Consider the following 19,493-nt stretch of genomic DNA (forward strand, 5'->3'; position numbering starts at 1 on the left):
CTGAAAATATGTTTGTTTTTTTTTTCCTGCTGGGAATTTGGTCGTTTCAGACGTTTATGAGGATTGACTTTCTTTTGGAGCCTCCAGTGGAAATTGCAGGAACTGCAGCTTCAGGACTTTAAGAGTTTTGTGCTGCTTGGATCAGACAAATCCTAAACCCAGAATAAACAGGGTTCTAACAGACTGCAGGTCAGACGGGTGTAGCGCCACCTGCTGGTTCACGCTGGAGATTAAACTGAAGAAGGACTTCATGGGCGTCGGCATCTCCTCCAGGTGGACCTTCTAAATATGGAGGCAGGGTTCTACTCGTTCTGTACATAAAAAGCATCAGCCCTGTTTGATATTTACATCATGATCAAAATGATGGTCAGTTCACCAATGACATCATCATCATGACGTCATGTTTAATGTCCTGACTCAGTGTTTGATGAGAAGCTGATGGTTTGGAATGAGAGTCTGGTGAAGGGAGAGACTCTGCTGCTGTTTTTATGAATGAGAATCACACACACACATACACACACACACACACACACACGCACACACACACACACACACACACACACACACACACACACACACACACACACTGTGATGTCAGCAACAAGCCCCTCCCCCACTGATGCGGGAAAATCCTCACGATCAGGAAGGGAGAGAGAGCCGTCCTCATGTGTTCTCCACCAGGAGCCTTCATCCTCTTCCTCCTCTTCCTCACCAGCCGGAGGATGAGTAATCCAGTGGAGGGGGGGGAGAGGGGCAGGTAGTGGTGAGAGGCAGTGAGGGGAGGGGGGAGGATGCAGCATCATCATCATCAGTGAACGTACAGAACGACGGGATTCAAAACGTTTCCAGCTGCTGAGCTCAGAGCCGCAGACCAGGCTAATTCCTGACACCCCCACCATCACCGGATCAGACTAACTGCTGGAGCACCACACTGACAGGAAAGGAGACACATTTTTACTGAGCTGCATGTGAAGCGGTCCTGACTAATCTCTGGAGGAATCCACTAACAGGAGGCTTGTTTCTCTGGAAGGGACCAGACTAATTCATGGACCAGAGGCTGACTGACTCATCCCTTGGTTTGTGGGAGGAGACTACTTCCTGAGCATATCAGCCCACTCAGTGCCACACCTCCACATGTGATGCTTGAGAGGCTGGGACCTGGCTAATACCTGGATCTGTGACAGAGCATCCCAGAGGCTGGACGGTTCGGACACACTCCTGCTGGGACCTGGCTAATCTCTGGCATGTTCTGCTTCTGCCTGCAGAGTTCACTGCTGAAGCTCCAGGCGCTTGAGGTGGAGGGGGGCCCCTCGCTGGGTCCATCCCCAGAGGACAGCCCTCCCGCCCTGGGCAGCAAGGAGCAGAAGAGCCCCGGAGTCCCACCGGAGCTGGGAGGGAAAGACGGGAAGACGCTGGTTCAGTGTCACAGCGTTCCTTCAGACGAGAACAGTCCTCCAGGTACCTCACTGTCTGCCTGTCTGTCCACCTGTCTGTCTGTCCACCTGCCTATCTGTCTGTCTGTCTGTCCACCTGTCTATCTGTCTGTCTGTCTGTCCTCCTGCCTGTCCACCTGTCTGTCTGGCCACCTGTCTGTCTTCTATTCTTATTTTGTAAACACGTTTTCTTGGTTTTCTTGTCGTATATAAACTTCCTTTCAGTCTCAGATGGTAAATGTTGTAGATTTGTGTGTGACACTTAAATCAACCCAACGCAAACGTTAAAGTTCCCTTGTGAAGGAACTTCACACGGGAACTTTAACATAAATGTTGTGTTGATTGAGACGTTGCTTTTCACGACCAAACGTGTTTCATTCAGAAACAGACGTCACATCTGCAGCTGCTTTCCCTCCATACTCGGTTCTAACTCCTCATTCTAAACGTTCTGTCAGGTTCATGCTTCTGGTGAGTCTGTTTGTTTGTGCAGCAGCCAGCCTCTCTGTTCCCCCAACGTTCTGCTATTTTTAGAACTGCATTCAGGATTAAAAGCGCCTGCAGCACGTGAGACACACTGACTCTGATTCAGTTCAAGACCTCCGTCATGGCGGCAGGTTCTCCCTGAAGCTGCTTCAGAACCAATAAATCCCAGCAGAACCATCGTCTGTTTCATCTTCAGGAACCGGAACCAATCGTCTCTTCATCAATGAGTCAATCAACAAACTGGATCTTTTTAGAATCAATTCCTTCAATTTTATATTGTTCTGGTTTTGGTCATCTAGGAGGATCTTGTGGCCTTTAGGTGTTTTTAATTTGGTCTCAGAGGAGGTTCTAAAGGTCTTTCTGATGGTTCTATTGGGCTTTTAGGTGGTTCTAGTGTTTCTTATCAATGTTTAAATGATCCTTTAGGTGGTTCTGATGAAAACTAAGTGTTCTCTGTTGGTCTTTTCATTGGTCGCAGAGATTATATTGTGCTTTATAGTTGTTCAGGTGGTTATTAATGATTTTTAAATGATCCTTTTTGTGGTTCTGGTAAGAACAGGATAGAGTCTAGAGGACCTTTTAACCGTTCTGTTGCTCAGTGAGATCATGCTACACTTTTAGGAGCTTTTACTGGTTATTAAGCAACTTCAAATGATCATTCAGTGGTTCTGATAAGAAAATAGTTGATTCTAGATGTGTTTTTCATAGTTCTATTGACCAGTGATTTCTTACAACGTGGTTCTAGAGGTTATTAAGTCATTTTAGGACAATATTTCAGTGGTTCTGGTGGGAAATGGGAAGACTTTAGAGGACCTACTTCCAAAGTTCCTTCTAGAGATGACTGATGAGGTCCTAGAGGTCACTGAGAATGTTCTAACTGTGCTTTTAGTGGGTTTATAGTTACGAGGGATTTTCTAGAGGTCTTTTTGATGATTCTATTGGTTAGCAAGTATACTGTATAGAACCTTTAGGTGGTTCTAGGGTTTACTAACAAAGTTTAAACAATTCTATTTGGTAATTATTATTATTATTATTATTATTATTATTATTATTATTATTATTATTATTATTATTATTATTATTATTATTATTATTATTATTATTATTATTGTTTCTGGGAAGTGGAGGTCTATATTAGGATTTTAGATGCTTCTAGTAGTTCTTAAGAATGTCTAAAGGGCCGCTGGTTGGTTCTGATGGTAATTGGGGAAGTTCTAGAGGGCCTAGTTCTAGGGGTGGTTTTAGAGATAATTGATGAGTTCAAGAGGTCATCAAAGATGTTGTAAGTATCCTTTTAATGGTTCCTTTGGTCATTGACCTGGTTTTAAAGGTTCTGTTGGTCAGTGAGGTGGTTCTGTTGGTAACTAAAGTGGTTCTGTTGGTAACTGAAGTGGTTCTGTTGGTAACTGAGGTGGATCTGTTGGTAACTGAGGTGGTTCTGTTGGTTGTTAATGTGGTAACTCACAGCAGCTCTAAAGGTCTGTTTTCAATTGTTCTTGTAGTCAATCAGGATATTCTTACAGATTCTAAAGGCCTTTAGGTGGTTCTGTTGGTCCCTGATAAGTTTCTGGAGATGGTTGTAGAGGTCCTTTAGGTTATCTTAGTTGTCACTGAAGAGTTCTGTGTAGTCCTTTAGGTCTTTCTGATGGCAAGTGAAGAGATTCTGGAGTTTTTTTAGGTGGTTCTTTTGGTCATTTAGGCCATTTTAGGGCTCCTGTAGGTTGTTCTAGTCATGTGTGAGGAGGTTTGAGTGGCCCTATGGGTGGTTCTGGTAGGTGTTGGAGAAGTTCTTGAGGTTCTTTAGGACGTTTTTGAGATGAGTTTCTACAGGATGTTGCAAATGTCATTTTGACTGATTTGTCACTGAGGAGGTGATTCTTGTTGTCTCTTATGTGTTTCTAATGAGTGAGAAGGTTTGAAAGATCTCTGAAGTAGTTCTGAGGAGAACTAGAGGTTCTTTAGGCTGTTCTAGATATGATTGAGGAGGTTTTAGAGGTCACTGAAGACTTCCTAAATGTCATTTATGGTCCAGTTGTTCATCACTGAGGTCCTTGTGACTGCTTATGTGGTTCTGGTGGCAGCCAAGGAGGCTCTAGAGATCCTGAAAGTTGTTCCACTTATCCCTGAGGTGACTTGAGAGGACCTTTGGCTGGTTCTGGTGGCAACGGAGAAGGTTCCAGGGGTTCTTTATGTGGGTGAGCATGTGTTATTTTAGATTGTTAATACTTTCTAGCGTCACAAACAGACCAAAGGAGGAACACCTTTGGATGGATGGTTGTTCTATCGACCAGCAGGAACACTTAGAGGGATTTCTGTGATGTTCTTGTCCTTCAGAGAACTGAGGCAGCAGACACAACCGCTTTGTTCTCAAACCTCTAATAAAAACATTCATGGAGACAGAGGTGTGTGTTTGGTTGTCCCAGCTGAGCAGATTGTGAGTTCTGTCACTGTGATTCATTCAGATTTTGACTCTTTCTGCTTCCTGTCCTCTGACTCAGAAACACACAAACAGACGTTCTCTATGAAAGACTCAGTTTCTGTCCTTCAGCTAAGAACAGGATTCACCAGCAGCTGGATGGAGACAGAACATCTGTTAGAACCAACTCTGCTTACTTTAGTTTGTCTTTGTGTCTGCAGAGCTCCTCGCCGTCCTGACCAGACCTCCTCAGTCTCCTCGACACCAGCCACTGACCTCCATCCAGCCGGGACAGCAGCCCCTCATCCCCGACTCAGTGCTGCCTCCCAGCCCCCACCACTCGCCCTCGTACCCCCAAAGGGGCAGCCCCGGGGGTGACGGGGGAGGAGAAGGACCAGATGGAGGAGGTGGAGGAAGTGGAGGAGGTGGAGCTCTCCTCCAGCTCCTGGCAGGTGGTCCCAGCCCCCTGCCCTCCCCCCGATGCTCCAGCCACAGCCTGAGGTTCAACTCCGACCCCGACTCGGCCCCGTCACCACCCTGCAGCCAGCAGTACATGCTGTGAGCCTGTTTACCTGTTTATCTGTTCACCTGTTTACTCGGCTGTTTACCTGTTTACATGTTTACCTGTGTATTGGTCTGATTTGAGACTTCTATTGGAACTTTTCAGTTTTGGAATCATTTGGTCTTCACTTGGAACTCGACCTGCGGACTTGTTGATCTCGGTCTGTTTGTGAGACTTGTTGGTCCTGACATGGTTCTAGATTTGTGATTTCAGTCCTGAAGCGGGTCTTGACTTAGGACTTGCTAGCCTTGATGTGTGTCTAGATTTGGTCCATGTTGGTCCTGATCTGGGTCTGGATTTGGGACTTTCAGTTCCATTGTGGTTCTATTTTTGGGAGACTTAGTTCCAATGTGGTTCTAGGTTTAGGACTTGTTGGTCCTGATGTAGATCTAAATTTTAGCACATGTTGGTCCCGATCTGGTTCTAGATTTGAGACTCTTAGTTCCAGTGTGGTTCTAAATGTAGGATTTTGTAATTCTTATGTAGTTGTAGTTTTGAGACCCTTAGTTCTGGTGTAGTTCTACATGTGGGACTCTTAGTGTAATTCTGGATGTGGGACACTTGGTTCTGGAGTGGTTCTGGATCTGGTACTGTGTGTTCTCTTGTGGTTCTAGATCTGGTACTGTTTGTTGCAGGGGGTTTTCTAAATCTGGTACTGTGGTTTCAGATCTGGTACCGTTTGTTCTGGTGTGGTTCTAGATCTGGTACTGTCTTTCTAGATCTGGTACTGTGGTTCTAGATCTAGTACTGTTAGTTCTGGTGTCAGTGCTTTGACTAATCGGGTTCTCCTGCTGGTTGTTCTCCTCAGACACTAACGTGGTTCTTGTGGTTTCTGTTTGACCCAGATTTTTCGCTGCATTAGTGCGTCTTCTATAATCCTCCTTGTTGTTCTTGTGTTTGTGACCCACAGCCCGGAGCAGAACACAGTTTATGACCCGGTTCTTTGTGTCGCTCTGCTTCCTCTCTGTTCCCTTTGTTGACTGAAGAAAAGCACCAACGTCTACTTCCTGTCTGTCTGTTCACCATTAGAGTCCTGTTTCTACACAGAAGCTGTGACCTCAGTAGAACCTTTTGGTAAATCAGAACCTCACCTGTCTGTCCAGGTGTCGTGGTCGGGTGGACCGGACCGAGGAACCGGAGGACCATTGTCCCCCCTCCATCCCCTTCCTGACCCGACACATCCAGACCCTGAAGAAGAAGGTCCGAAGGTTTGAGGACCAGTTTGAGCTGGAGATGAACTACAAGGTGAGTCCAGAACCGGCTTTGGTCTTCATCAAGTTCACCTTAAACTCCTGGAGCTGCTGGTCCTGGTTTATTTTACAAACATCTCACAGCTTCACAGCTTCTTCAGCTTTAGAACAATGTCATGTCAGATGTTTAGGTTGAAAACTGTGAGAACAGCAGGAGGAGGCTCGGAAGATGATCTAATTAATTACAGAACCACAGCAGGTAGCGGTTGTGAAGTCATTTTTAGACAATATTTTGATGGTTCTGGTGGGAACTGGGGAGGTTTTAGAGGACCTAGTTCCAAAGTTCCTTCTAGAGATGACTGATGAGGTTCTAGAGGTCACTGAGGATGTTCTAGCTCTTTCAGTGGGTTTTATAGTTGTGAGGGAATTTCAAGAGGTCTTTCTGATGGTTCTATTTGTTAGCAAGTATACTGTATAGAACCTTTAGGTGGTTCTAGGGTTTATTAACAAGGTTTAAATGATCCTATTTGGTCATTCCTGTTGTTTCTGGGAACTGACGGTCTATATTTGGGGTTTTTATAGCCTGGAGGTGAGGTTTATGTTCCAGTGGTTCTCACTACTGTCATGTTTAAGACTCGTTATGTGTAGAAAGATTTAAACCCATGCTGAGTGTTGAGGATGTGGGTTCTGTTGTTCAGGGTTTCTGATACTGTTTGTCTCTTTGTGTCTCAGCCGTCACACAACGATAAGTACTCCAATCCAGAGATGGTCAGAGTGATGGGCGAACTGGCCAAGGCTCGGAAGCAGCTCAAAGGTACGAACTCCTGATCTGAAGAACATCTGAAGAGCATCTGAAGAACATCTGAGTGTTCTGCCATTGCTGCCATTCTTCAATCAGTTGATGAATCAGAGAGAAATTAAAAGCGGAGTTTATCAGTCGAAGAAGTAAACGTTCCTCAGAGCTCTGAAGGACTCCAGTATCAGCCTGAAGGAACTGATTCAGCGTCTTTTTGTAGCCGTTAGCAGAAAATACTCAACCAGGGAAAGAATCACACATTTCGAGCTTCATTTGGAAATCATGTGTGAATATCACAAATCTCAGAGTTCAGGTAGAACTTCAGGAGGTAAACGGGATGCTCGTCTTTGTATTAAACGTGTGTGATTGTGTTTAAATGTGTGATTGTGTGTTTTTTGCAGAGCTCAGACTTCGGCAGTCGGTGTTCGAGTCTAAGGAGTCGGAAAACACCGACATCTGCAGGTAAGACTCACCTGTCCAGCACACTAACTGCATGTAAGACGCACAATCCAACGTTTTATACACACATTTAATAAAGTTTCATCAGCAGGGCAACAGTCAGCATCAGAACACATGGAGGAGGTTCACAACACGACAGCCAGTACATCCTCTGGTGGAAAGGTTTATCTTTATAGTCATGAACAATAGTTTACACAAAGACAATCATGAAGTTTGGTTCTTTCATAGATTTATTAAAAATTCTTCTGGAAATATGACAAAATATACCAACAGAAATGTTAATATTTGGTTAAATTTGTCTGTTTCCAGCTCAGTTCGGTTCTTCTGGTTTCAATCTTCTGGTTTATCTTTGACTCCTCTGGACACTATACCTACCATCAAGCATGGAGGAGGCAGTATCATTATACTATCAATTTAACTGACAAGTCTGACTTGGTTCTTGAGGCTCTTGATGAGTCTAAGTCAGGACTTTGGCGAGACCAGTCTAGAACCTTCATTCTAGCCTGATGGAACCATTTCTTTACCACGTCTGATGTGTGTTTGGGCTCATTGTCTTGGTGAAACATCCAACTGTGTCCAAGATCAACATTCTGCTGATGGTTTTAGGTTCTCCTGAAGAACGTGGAGGTGATCCTCCTTCTTCATTATTCCATTTACTTTGTGTAAAGCTCCAGTTCCACAGAGCATGATACTGCCACCTCCATGCTTGATGGTAGGTTTGGTGTTCTTGGGGTTAAAAAAAGACCTGCCAGAGACAGTCTGAAATCAGTCCTCAAAGGTCTAAAACCAGGATCAAAATCAATCCTAACCAGTCCAAAAAATGTTCAGAACCAGTCAGAATCCAGCCTGAAACCAGTTGTAAAAAAGTCTAAAACCAGTACAACATTGGGACCAAACCCAAACTACTCCTAAAAAAAAGTCCAAGACCTGCCCCAGACAGTCTAAAACCAGTCTTCATCCAGGTCCAGATCCAGAGTAAAATAAATCTTAAACCAACTTTAAATCACATCCAAAACCAGGAGAACCCAGACTGGAACCAAACATAAACCAGTCCCAACAAAGTCCAGAACTAGTCCAGCATCCAGTCTGAAACCAGTCCAGAAGCATGATACTACCACCACCATGCTTATTTTTTTGTTTTGTTTATTTCATTCATTCACCAAAAACAAATACAACATAAATACATATACAAAAAAAGAAAAATATTTGAATGAAAGGGTGGCAGAAGGAAGTAAAATACTTCTAAAGTCTGCTCCCTGTCAACATAAAATCATTGAAAAGTCATTGTCAAATTATGCTGTTGAACACAGCCATCTGTCAATAAATTCAGCAAAACCATAAAGCAAGTTTGCTGCTACACAGCAGTGTCATAGTTTTTCAGTAATGAAGCTTTTAGACTTATCTTAAAAATAAAAATGGACTTGGAAGTTTTAATTTTCTCATCTAGATTGTTCCACAGACTGACTCCTTGAATTGAGATACATCTTTCCTTTGGTTTTGTTCTAAACTCTGGTGTTGAAAAAACTTCAGTTCCTCTTAATTTGTATATACTTTCTCTCTTTTTGAATCTGTTTAGTAAATTGTCTGGTAATAGTTTTTGGTGAGCTTTATACATAGTTTTGAGGAGGTTATATTCTACCAATTCATTAAATTTTAATGTTTCTAATTGTATAAATATTGGATTTGTATGGGCCCTGTACCCACTTCCATTTACGACTCGAATGGTGCGTTTCTGCAAAAGGAAAATTGGTTCAATGTAGGTTTTACAAGCACTTCCCCACACTTCAATACAATAGGTCAGATATGGAACAATCGGTGACATGCCTCTGCGCACCCCCAGGGGGGCGCGCCCCACTATTTGAGAAACACTGGTCTAGGGTATCAAATGCTTTTTGTAGGTCTACAAAGACGCTAACCAAGTAATGTTTTTTGTTCATGGCATTAGTAATTTCCTCAGCCAGCTCCATAATTGCTGTAGCAGTTGAGTGATTAGAGCGAAATCCATATTGGCTGTTACTTAAAATTTTATATTTGTCAATAAATTTATTCAATGTGATCACAAACAATTTTTCTAGAATTTTAGAGAACTGTGGAAGTAGTGATATGGGTCTGTAGTTCGAGAAATCATTCTTTTTCACTTTTTAAAAAAGTGGAATAACTTTGGCTATTTTCATACAATCTGGAAATATCCCTGAAGTGAAAGACAAATTACAGATATATGTGAAAGGCTCAATAACAACATCTATAATTTGCTTTATCAATGTCATATTCATATCTGTATAATCATTTGATTTTTTATTTGCAAATTTATGAACGATGGTCAAAATTTCACTTGCTTGCATGCTCTCAAGAAAATACTATTTACATTATCTTGTATAATTCCGCCATCAAAGTTTACATATGGGATATTTTGTGATAAACTCGGACAAATATTCACAAAGTAATTATTAAATTCATTTACAATTTCTTCTTTTCCATAAATATCTACATTGTTCTTTGTAAAGTAGTTTGGTATATTTGATTTGGCCTTGCCTTTTTGCAAGACTGTTTATTACACCCCATGTGTTTGGTGTAGTAATCCTTTTTTTGTCTTCTTATGATTGATACAAGTTTATTTTTATATTTTTTGTACCTCACCTCTGCATCTTTTGTTCTCAATTTGAGAAACAATCTATAAAGATAATTTTTTTTCCTACAAGCATTTTTCAACCCATTCGTCATCCATGGGTTGTTAACAGTATTTTTTTCTCCACGAGGACGAATTTTGGTTATTTTGCAATTTTTATCATATAGATCAATAAAAGTTGTCATAAAAGTATTCTAGGCATTATTTAGATCACTTGTATATACTTGATCCCAGTTTTGTCTTTTCAAATCTTCTCTGAAGGCCTCTAGAGCCTGACTAGATTTATCCCTTATAATAATTGGAGTTTCCTCTTGCACAGTATTAAAACATAATTTTTCATAAATTATAAATACAGGGAGATGATCACTCACATCTGTCATAAAGATCCCACTAATTATTTTGCCATGTATATTTGTGTAGTTGGTTTGGTTATCATGGGACATAGACCTGCAATTTCCATATACTTCTTGAAGTCATTTGTTGCTACAGTGTTTCCCAGATCTATGTTGAAATCACCACACAAAATTAATTGTTTGTTGACATCCCCACACATTTCAATGATCCTATCTGTAAACAAGTCAACACCAGGCCCAGGCCTTCTGTATACACAACTAATCAATATGTTTTTACCTACGCCATTAATTATCTCTACAGTAAGCATTTCCATCAAGTCGGTCACAGTTACAGTTTTCTGCTCAACAACTTTACATTTGAGATTTATATCAACATATAGGGCGACACCCCCTCCTCTTTTACTAGTTTGGTTTATGTAAAACATGTTGTAGCCTTCGATATGTACTTTGTTAACATGAATTTTTGTTAGCCAGGTTTCTGATATAGCAATTACTTTAAAAGTTTGCTTGAGATCACAAAGGAGCTCTTTAATTTTTCCTAATTTGCATTTTAGACTCTGACTATTAAAGTGTATGATGGATAGTGCCTTATCGGATACCATGTCTGTTCTTCTGTTAAACTGTTGTACTGTGAAATAATTACATTCGGCAGGCGTTAGTATCTCGTGTGCAAAATCCGTTTCCATGTCATATATTTTATCACTGTTTATGTCATTGTTTGTGTCCATGTTTTAAAGTACAGGTCCATAAAGAAATGTATCCAATCTGTTTTTTCCTTTGCCCTGTCAGGATTTGTGTAGCTCTACCTGATTAGATCTGTGTCCTTTAGGTGCCATCAGTATTTCTCCAACTCCTCCATTTTCCTTATCAGCAGTACTTTTTCCTCCTCAGGTGTTGCTCCATTTAACTTTATGAAGACTTTGCAGTTACTAGTCCAAGTACTTTGAATTTTCCCCTGCTTCCTTAAATCTCGGGCTTTTCTGGTCAGATCCGCGTTCTGCTTGGTGAGATGCTCATTGATGAACATGTTAGTCCCTCTTAGATTACGCCCCTACTTGAGGAGTGCAGCTTTGTCTTTCCTGTTCACGAACCTGATGATTACGGCCGGGTTATTCACGGCAATGTTACCGACGGTCGTCCTCCTGGGGAGAGGATGACATGCCCTGATCTTGTTACAATCCATCTCGATCCCCTTGGACCGCAGGAAAGCCGCCACCTGCTGCTCCGTTGAGCTAGTGATGGCCTCCTGGTCCGATTCTCCATCTCTGTCACTACTCACTGTGTGAGCATATGACCTGGGTTGTATTTTGAGGCCGGTGACAATAACATCGTTCCTCCTGGTGTACTGCTTGAAGTCCTCCAGTCGATTTTCCAGATAAACGATTCTTTTATTCTTTTCATCAAGCAGAGTCTTCAGGATTTTCACTTCGTTGACCAGTTCAAGTATAGTTTTCTGCTGAATTCTAATTGTTGTGACTTCCTCAGCGAGGAAGTTTAGGGAGGATTTAATATCCTTAAGATCCTCCGCTTCTTCCATCTTTTGCGCTCGTTTCGAACCTCCAGGCATCGATTTGCTGAATGGTGTTGTGTTCGCAGAGTGTATTCACAGGACGCCAGTCAGCTGTTAGCTTTCTGCACGTGTTAGCCAGTTAGCCCATTGGCAAGTTCTCCAAGCCAAACGTCAATGGAGTTGAATATGGGCAGCTTGGCAAAGTAATCCAAACGTCCGCGGGAATTCGCTCAGAGCAGCTCCCACTCGCAACTTTTATCCACTTTTTCGGCATGTCTCATAGTCTCATAGCACTGCTAAATGGTGAGCTTGAAAGCTAGTAGCTGCTGGTCCAGGTGAGCTTCACCAGCTGAGCTGTTGTTGTGTTGCGTTGTATGCTTAGTGGTAGGTTTGGTTACAGTCAGTGTGATTGTGTCCTGCAGGTACAGCTCTGGTCTGCAGGGGGCATCGGAGCACAAACCGACTCTGGAGGAAACAGTGGAGTCTCTGTTCAGACGACTGAGGGAGAAGCGACAAGCTCTGGGTCTCCCCGACAACATGAAGGTAGGTGTGCGACATTGAATCCGTCCCTGAACACGGGTCCTTTTAATGTGTTCATGCTGCTGTTAGCTCTGACCTGGTGATGCTGTTTGTTGCAGGAGATGACCCAGGCCCAGATGGTTCTGGAGAAGATCACCCTACAGAAGTGTCTGCTGTACTTTGAGAGTCTTCACGGCCGGCCGGTGAGTTGTCAGACATGAAGCGTTCAGGAACAGCAGGAACAGTAGTTCAAACAGATACAAGTGACAGTGTGCTAAAGCTGCAGTGGTGATGTCTGAAGTAACTAGCTACATTTATTTAAATACAGATCTTAGGTACAGACAATACTGGAAAGTTTCTGATGGCATTTTTTAATAACATACCATGACTATTACTTTGTGTGTTTAGAACCATATAGTACACCATGATGTGGTTTGGTGACATTTTACGATAAAACATAGCTTGTAGTTTAAGATGTATTCTAAAATAATTCCTTCATTCTCTTTTTTAGCAACATTTTATTAGTTTGTCTTGTTTTTTTTCCATGATACTATGTTTTATTATTGCAACATACTATATGTTGACTTTTGTCATATTTTTAAGACATAATATACAATGACTTTTTTCGAATTTTTCACCACTATACTATGACTTCTTTAACAACATATTATACTATGACTTTTTGACGACATACTATACTATGACTTTTTTTACTACATATTATACTATGATGTTTTTTACGACATACTATACTATGACTTTTTGACGACAAACTTCACTATGACTTTTTTACGGCATACTATGCGTTGTAAAAACGTGCCATATGATGAAATAATGTAAAGGAGGCCGTGAAAAACAGTATGGTAATGTTTTCTTTGAAAAAAAATCATGAATTTTGGCGCAAAAAATGCCTTACTATACTATGACGAAATATGCGATTTTTCAACATGTTGTAAAAATGTGCCATATGATGAAATAATGTAAAGGAGGCCATGAAAAACACTCCAGAAAGGTTTTCTTTGAAAAAAAAATCATCATGAATTTTGGCGCAAAAAATGCCTTACTATACTATGTCGAAAAAAAATGCGATTTTTCAACATGTTGTAAAAACGTGACATATGATGAAATAATGTAAAGGAGGCCATGAAAAACACTCCAGAAAGGTTTTCTTTGAAAAAAAAGTCATCATGAATTTTGGTGCAAAAAAACGCCTTACTATACTATGTCGAAAAAAAATGTGATTTTTCAACATGTTGTAAAAATGTGCCATATGATGAAATAATGTAAAGGAGGCCGTGAAAAACACTCCAGAAAGGTTTTATTTGGAAAAAAAACACATCATGAATTTTGGCGCAAAAAACGCCTTACTATACTATGTCGAAAAAAAAATGCAATTTTTCAACATGTTGTAAAAACGTGCCATATGATGAAATAATGTAAAGGAGGCCGTGAAAAACACTCCAGAAAGGTTTTCTTTGAAAAAAAAAATCATGAATTTTGGCGCAAAAAAATGCCTTACTATACTATGTCGAAAAAAAATGTGATTTTTCAACATGTTGTAAAAATGTGCCATATGATGAAATAATGTAAAGGAGGCCGTGAAAAACACTCCAGAAAGGTTTTCTTTGAAAAAAAAATCATCATGAATTTTGGCGCAAAAAAACGCCTTACTATACTATGTCGAAAAAAAAATGCAATTTTTCAACATGTTGTAAAAACGTGCCATATGATGAAATAATGTAAAGGAGGCCGTGAAAAACACTATGGTAAGGTTTTCTTTGAAAAAAAATCATGAATTTTGGCGCAAAAAAATGCCTTGCTATACTATGTCGAAAAAAAATGTGATTTTTCAAACATGTTGTAAAAATGTGCCATATGATGAAATAATGTAAAGGAGGCCGTGAAAAACACTCCAGAAAGGTTTTCTTTGAAAAAAAAATCATCATGAATTTTGGCGCAAAAAAACGCCTTACTATACTATGTCGAAAAAAAAATGCAATTTTTCAACATGTTGTAAAAACGTGCCATATGATGAAATAATGTAAAGGAGGCCGTGAAAAACACTATGGTAAGGTTTTCTTTGAAAAAAAATCATGAATTTTGGCGCAAAAAAATGCCTTGCTATACTATGTCGAAAAAAAATGTGATTTTTCAAACATGTTGTAAAAATGTGCCATATGATGAAATAATGTAAAGGAGGCCGTGAAAAACACTCCAGAAAGGTTTTCTTTGAAAAAAAAATCATCATGAATTTTGGCGCAAAAAAAGGGCTTACTATACTATGTCGAAAAAAAATGCAATTTTTCAACATGTTGTAAAAATGTGCCATATGATGAAATAATGTAAAGGAGGCCATGAAAAACACTCCAGAAAGGTTTTCTTTGAAAAAAAAATCATCATGAATTTTGGCGCAAAAAATGCCTTACTATACTATGTCGAAAAAAAATGCGATTTTTCAACATGTTGTAAAAACGTGACATATGATGAAATAATGTAAAGGAGGCCATGAAAAACACTCCAGAAAGGTTTTCTTTGAAAAAAAATCATCATGAATTTTGGTGCAAAAAAACGCCTTACTATACTATGTCGAAAAAAAATGTGATTTTTCAACATGTTGTAAAAATGTGCCATATGATGAAATAATGTGAAGGAGGCCGTGAAAAACAGTATGGTAAGGTTTTCTTTGAAAAAAAAATCATGAATTTTGGCGCAAAAAAACGCCTTACTATACTATGTCGAAAAAAAATGCAATTTTTCAACATGTAAAAACGTGCCATATGATGAAATAATGTAAAGGAGGCCGTGAAAAACACTATGGTAAGGTTTTCTTTGAAAAAAAATTATGAATTTTGGCGCAAAAAAATGCCTTGCTATACTATGTCGAAAAAAAATGTGATTTTTCAAACATGTTGTAAAAATGTGCCATATGATGAAATAATGTAAAGGAGGCCGTGAAAAACACTCCAGAAAGGTTTTCTTTGAAAAAAAAATCATCATGAATTTTGGCGCAAAAAAAGGGCTTACTATACTATGTCGAAAAAAAATGCAATTTTTCAACATGTTGTAAAAATGTGCCATATGATGAAATAATGTAAAGGAGGCCGTGAAAAACACTCCAGAAAGGTTTTCTTTGAAAAAAAATCATCATGAATTTTGGCGCAAAAAAAGGCCTTACTATACTATGTCGAAAAAAAATGTGATTTTTCAACATGTTTTAAAAACGTGCCATATGATGAAATAATGTAAAGGAGGCCGTGAAAAACACTATGGTAAGGTTTTCTTTGAAAAAAAAATCATGAATTTTGGCGCAAAAAAATGCCTTATTATACTATGTCGAAAAAAAAAATGCGATTTTTAAACATGTTGTAAAAATGTGCCATATGATGAAATAATGTAAAGGAGGCCGTGAAAAACAGTATGGTAAGGTTTCCTTTGAAAAAAAAATCATCATGAATTTTGGCGCAAAAAAACGCCTTACTATACTATGTCGAAAAAAAAATGTGATTTTTCAACATGTTGTAAAAACGTGCCATATGATGAAATAATGTAAAGGAGGCCGTGAAAAACACTCCAGAAAGGTTTTATTTGGAAAAAAAAATCATCATGAATTTTGGCGCAAAAAAACGCCTTACTATACTATGTCGAAAAAAAAATGCGATTTTTCAACATGTTCTAAAAACGTGCCATATGATGAAATAATGTAAAGGAGGCCGTGAAAAACACTCCAGAAAGGTTTTCTTTGAAAAAAAAATCATCATGAATTTTGGCGCAAAAAAACGCCTTACTATACTATGTCGAAAAAAAATGCGATTTTTAAACATGTTGTAAAAACGTGCCATATGATGAAATAATGTAAAGGAGGCCGTGAAAAACATTCCAGGAAGGTTTTCTTTGAAAAAGAAAATCATCATGAATTTTGGCGCAAAAAAAACGCCTTACTATACTATGTCGAAAAAAAAATGCGATTTTTCAACATGTTGTAAAAACGTGCCATATGATGAAATAATGTAAAGGAGGCCGTGAAAAACACTCCAGAAAGGTTTTCTTTGAAAAAAAATCATCATGAATTTTGGCGCAAAAAAACGCCTTACTATACTATGTCGGGAAAAAAAATGCGATTTTTCAACATGTTGTAAAAACGTGCCATATGATGAAATAATGTAAAGGAGACCGTGAAAAACAGTATGGCAAGGTTTTCTTTGAAAAAAAAAATCATCACGAATTTTGGCGCAAAAAAACGCCTTACTATACTATGTCAAAAAAAAAGTGATTTTTTAAACATGTTGTAAAAACGTGTCATATGATGAAATAATTTAAAGGAGGCCATGAAAAACACTCCAGAAAGGTTTTCTTTGAAAAAAAAATCATCATGAATTTTGGCGCAAAAAAACGCCTTACTATACTATGTCGAAAAAAAATGTGATTTTTTAACATGTTGTAAAAACGTGCCATATGATGAAATAATGTAAAGGAGACCGTGAAAAACAGTATGGTAAGGTTTTCTTTGAAAAAGAAATCATCATGAATTTTGGCGCAAAAAAACGCCTTACTATACTATGTCGAAAAAAAAATGCGATTTTTCAATATGTTGTAAAAACGTGCCATACGATGAAATAATGTAAAGGAGGCCGTGAAAAACACTCCAGAAAGGTTTTCTTTGAAAAAAAAATCATCATGAATTTTGGCGCAAAAAAACGGCTTACTATACTATGTCGAAAAAAAAATGCAATTTTTCAACATGTTCTAAAAACTTGCCATATGATGAAATAATGTAAAGGAGGCCGTGAAAAACACTCCAGAAAGGTTTTCTTTGAAAAAAAAATCATCATGAATTTTGGCGCAAAAAAACGCCTTACTATACTATGTCGAAAAAAAATTTGATTTTTTAACATGTTGTAAAAACGTGCCATATGGTGAAATAATGTAAAGGAGGCCGTGAAAAACACTCCAGAAAGGTTTTCTTTGAAAAAAAAATCATCATGAATTTTGGCGCAAAAAAACGCCTTACTATACTATGTCGAAAAAAAAATGCGATTTTTCAATATGTTGTAAAAACGTGCCATACGATGAAATAATGTAAAGGAGGCCGTGAAAAACACTCCAGAAAGGTTTTCTTTGAAAAAAAAATCATCATGAATTTTGGCGCAAAAAAACGGCTTACTATACTATGTCGAAAAAAAATGCGATTTTTTAACATGTTGTAAAAACGTGCCATATGATGAAATAATGTAAAGGAGACCGTGAAAAACAGTATGGTAAGGTTTTCTTTGAAAAAGAAATCATCACGAATTTTGGCGCAAAAAAACGCCTTACTATACTATGTCAAAAAAAAATGTGATTTTTCAAACATGTTCTAAAAACGTGCCATATGATGAAATAATGTAAAGGAGGCCGTGAAAAACACTCCAGAAAGGTTTTCTTTGAAAAAAAAATCATCATGAATTTTGGCGCAAAAAAACGCCTTACTATACTATGTCGAAAAAAAATGCGATTTTCAAACATGTTGTAAAAATGTGCCATATGATGAAATAATGTAAAGGAGGCCGTGAAAAACATTCCAGGAAGGTTTTCTTTGAAAAAAAAATCATCATGAATTTTGGCGCAAAAAAATGCCTTACTATACTATGTCGAAAAAAAAATGTGATTTTTCAACATGTTGTAAAAACATACCATATGATGAAATAATGTAAAGGAGGCCATGAAAAACACTCCAGAAAGGTTTTCTTTGAAAAAAAAATCAGCATGAATTTTGGCGCAAAAAAATGCCTTACTATACTATGTCGAAAAAAAAATGCGATTTTTCAACATGTTGTAAAAACGTGCCATATGATGAAATAATGTAAAGGAGACCGTGAAAAACAGTATGGGAAGGTTTTCTTTGAAAAAAAAAATCATCATGAATTTTGGCGCAAAAAACACCTTATTATACTGTCGAAAAAAAAATGCGATTTTTCAACATGTAAAAACGTGCCATATGATGAAATAATGTAAAGGAGGCCATGAAAAAAGCTCCACAACACTGTTCCCTCTTAGCTGCGCACGCGCGCAATTGCGCACTTCTGAGACGGTCTCTGCGCACAGAAAATCTGCGCTGCGCACAACAAAAAAAACCCAACCTAAACTGAAAATAAAATGAACACATAACAATTCATTCTGTGCTATTTTTCAATGTGTGTCAGTGAGTGACCGGTGACTGGCTGCTCCAGCCAATGATGCGATTCACATACGTATTTACGCAGCTCATCAATGTCATTGACAGGCGTCCTTCTGTGCAGCCACCGTTGTTCTAGCTAGCAGAGTGGTGTGGCCGGTAAGTGCTGCTTATGTTCACCCTTTATAATAATGGCAAAACAAACGGGCAGCGGCACATCCCCTCACCAAGCCAAAGTAAAAAAAGAAATGCGATTCTTTTAAGATGGAATGGCTGTCGGATTTAGGGTGGCCACCCGTCCCTTAAAATACGGAATCGTCCTTTATTTCACAATTAATTGTATTGAATCAATACGGGACGCAAATTGATCCGTATTTTCATAAATGTCCCATAAACGTCTGTCACACACTCATCAAAACTGCATAATGAACAAAATAAAACACAGGAAATATTAAGAGCAGCCAGTTTCATCTTCGTTGGACCAATGTAGCGAGGACCCGATGCAAGGTCCAGCGGACAGACGTCTCTGTGTCCCGTCCTATGGTCCTGTCTCAGGTTGCCTGGTTACAGATGCTGCTGCTCCCGCTCGTTTAAAAATGTCTACACCCGAAACTCCACCACGTCCAAAGAAGCAAAAACGTTTGCAAAAGTACAGACGTGAGTGGGAAGAGTGGAACCCCTGGCAATGAGAACAAACTGTGTTTTCTGTTGCTCATGGATTAGCTGAAGTAAGGCAGCATCAGGAGACCAACATGTAAGAAACATGAGAACAGAGAGAATCCAACCAGCAGGTCACAGTTTATCATCATCTAATCATCTCCTGAAGTCCATATGGTGAGAGACATCATGATATGATCAGCTCGATTTCCTACACTATCTGGTTGTGAATTTACCAGAGGATGCTTATAATCATGCTGACGTGCTCCTAGACTCTACACTATTTTAGTGACTCAATAAATGCCTAAGTTGTTTTTTTAAAATGCTTTTTAGTTTTT

The 19,493-nt window shown here is 39.1% G+C and overlaps 1 protein-coding gene across 2 annotated transcripts in view; it reads left to right on the forward strand.

The window, feature by feature from the left end:
* The first annotated feature begins 758 nt into the window (after positions 1-758).
* The window catches only part of LOC111585267 (protein FAM13C-like), a 35,300-nt gene continuing 16,565 nt past the window's right edge, over positions 759-19,493 (forward strand). Inside the window, exons 1-7 of one of the 2 annotated variants that reach the window (XM_055004700.1) lie at positions 759-1,458; positions 4,554-4,890; positions 5,998-6,139; positions 6,817-6,898; positions 7,282-7,342; positions 12,251-12,371; positions 12,467-12,550. In XM_055004700.1, the coding sequence (XP_054860675.1) occupies positions 1,245-1,458; positions 4,554-4,890; positions 5,998-6,139; positions 6,817-6,898; positions 7,282-7,342; positions 12,251-12,371; positions 12,467-12,550 (1,041 nt within the window). In that variant the 5' untranslated portion in view covers positions 759-1,244. The remainder of the gene's footprint in view (positions 1,459-4,553; positions 4,891-5,997; positions 6,140-6,816; positions 6,899-7,281; positions 7,343-12,250; positions 12,372-12,466; positions 12,551-19,493) is intronic. The other variant, XM_055004701.1, reaches the window with a different exon arrangement.

This window comes from Amphiprion ocellaris, chromosome 18 (genome assembly GCF_022539595.1).
Source record: "Amphiprion ocellaris isolate individual 3 ecotype Okinawa chromosome 18, ASM2253959v1, whole genome shotgun sequence".
In the NCBI taxonomy this organism is placed as follows: Eukaryota; Metazoa; Chordata; class Actinopteri; family Pomacentridae; genus Amphiprion; species Amphiprion ocellaris.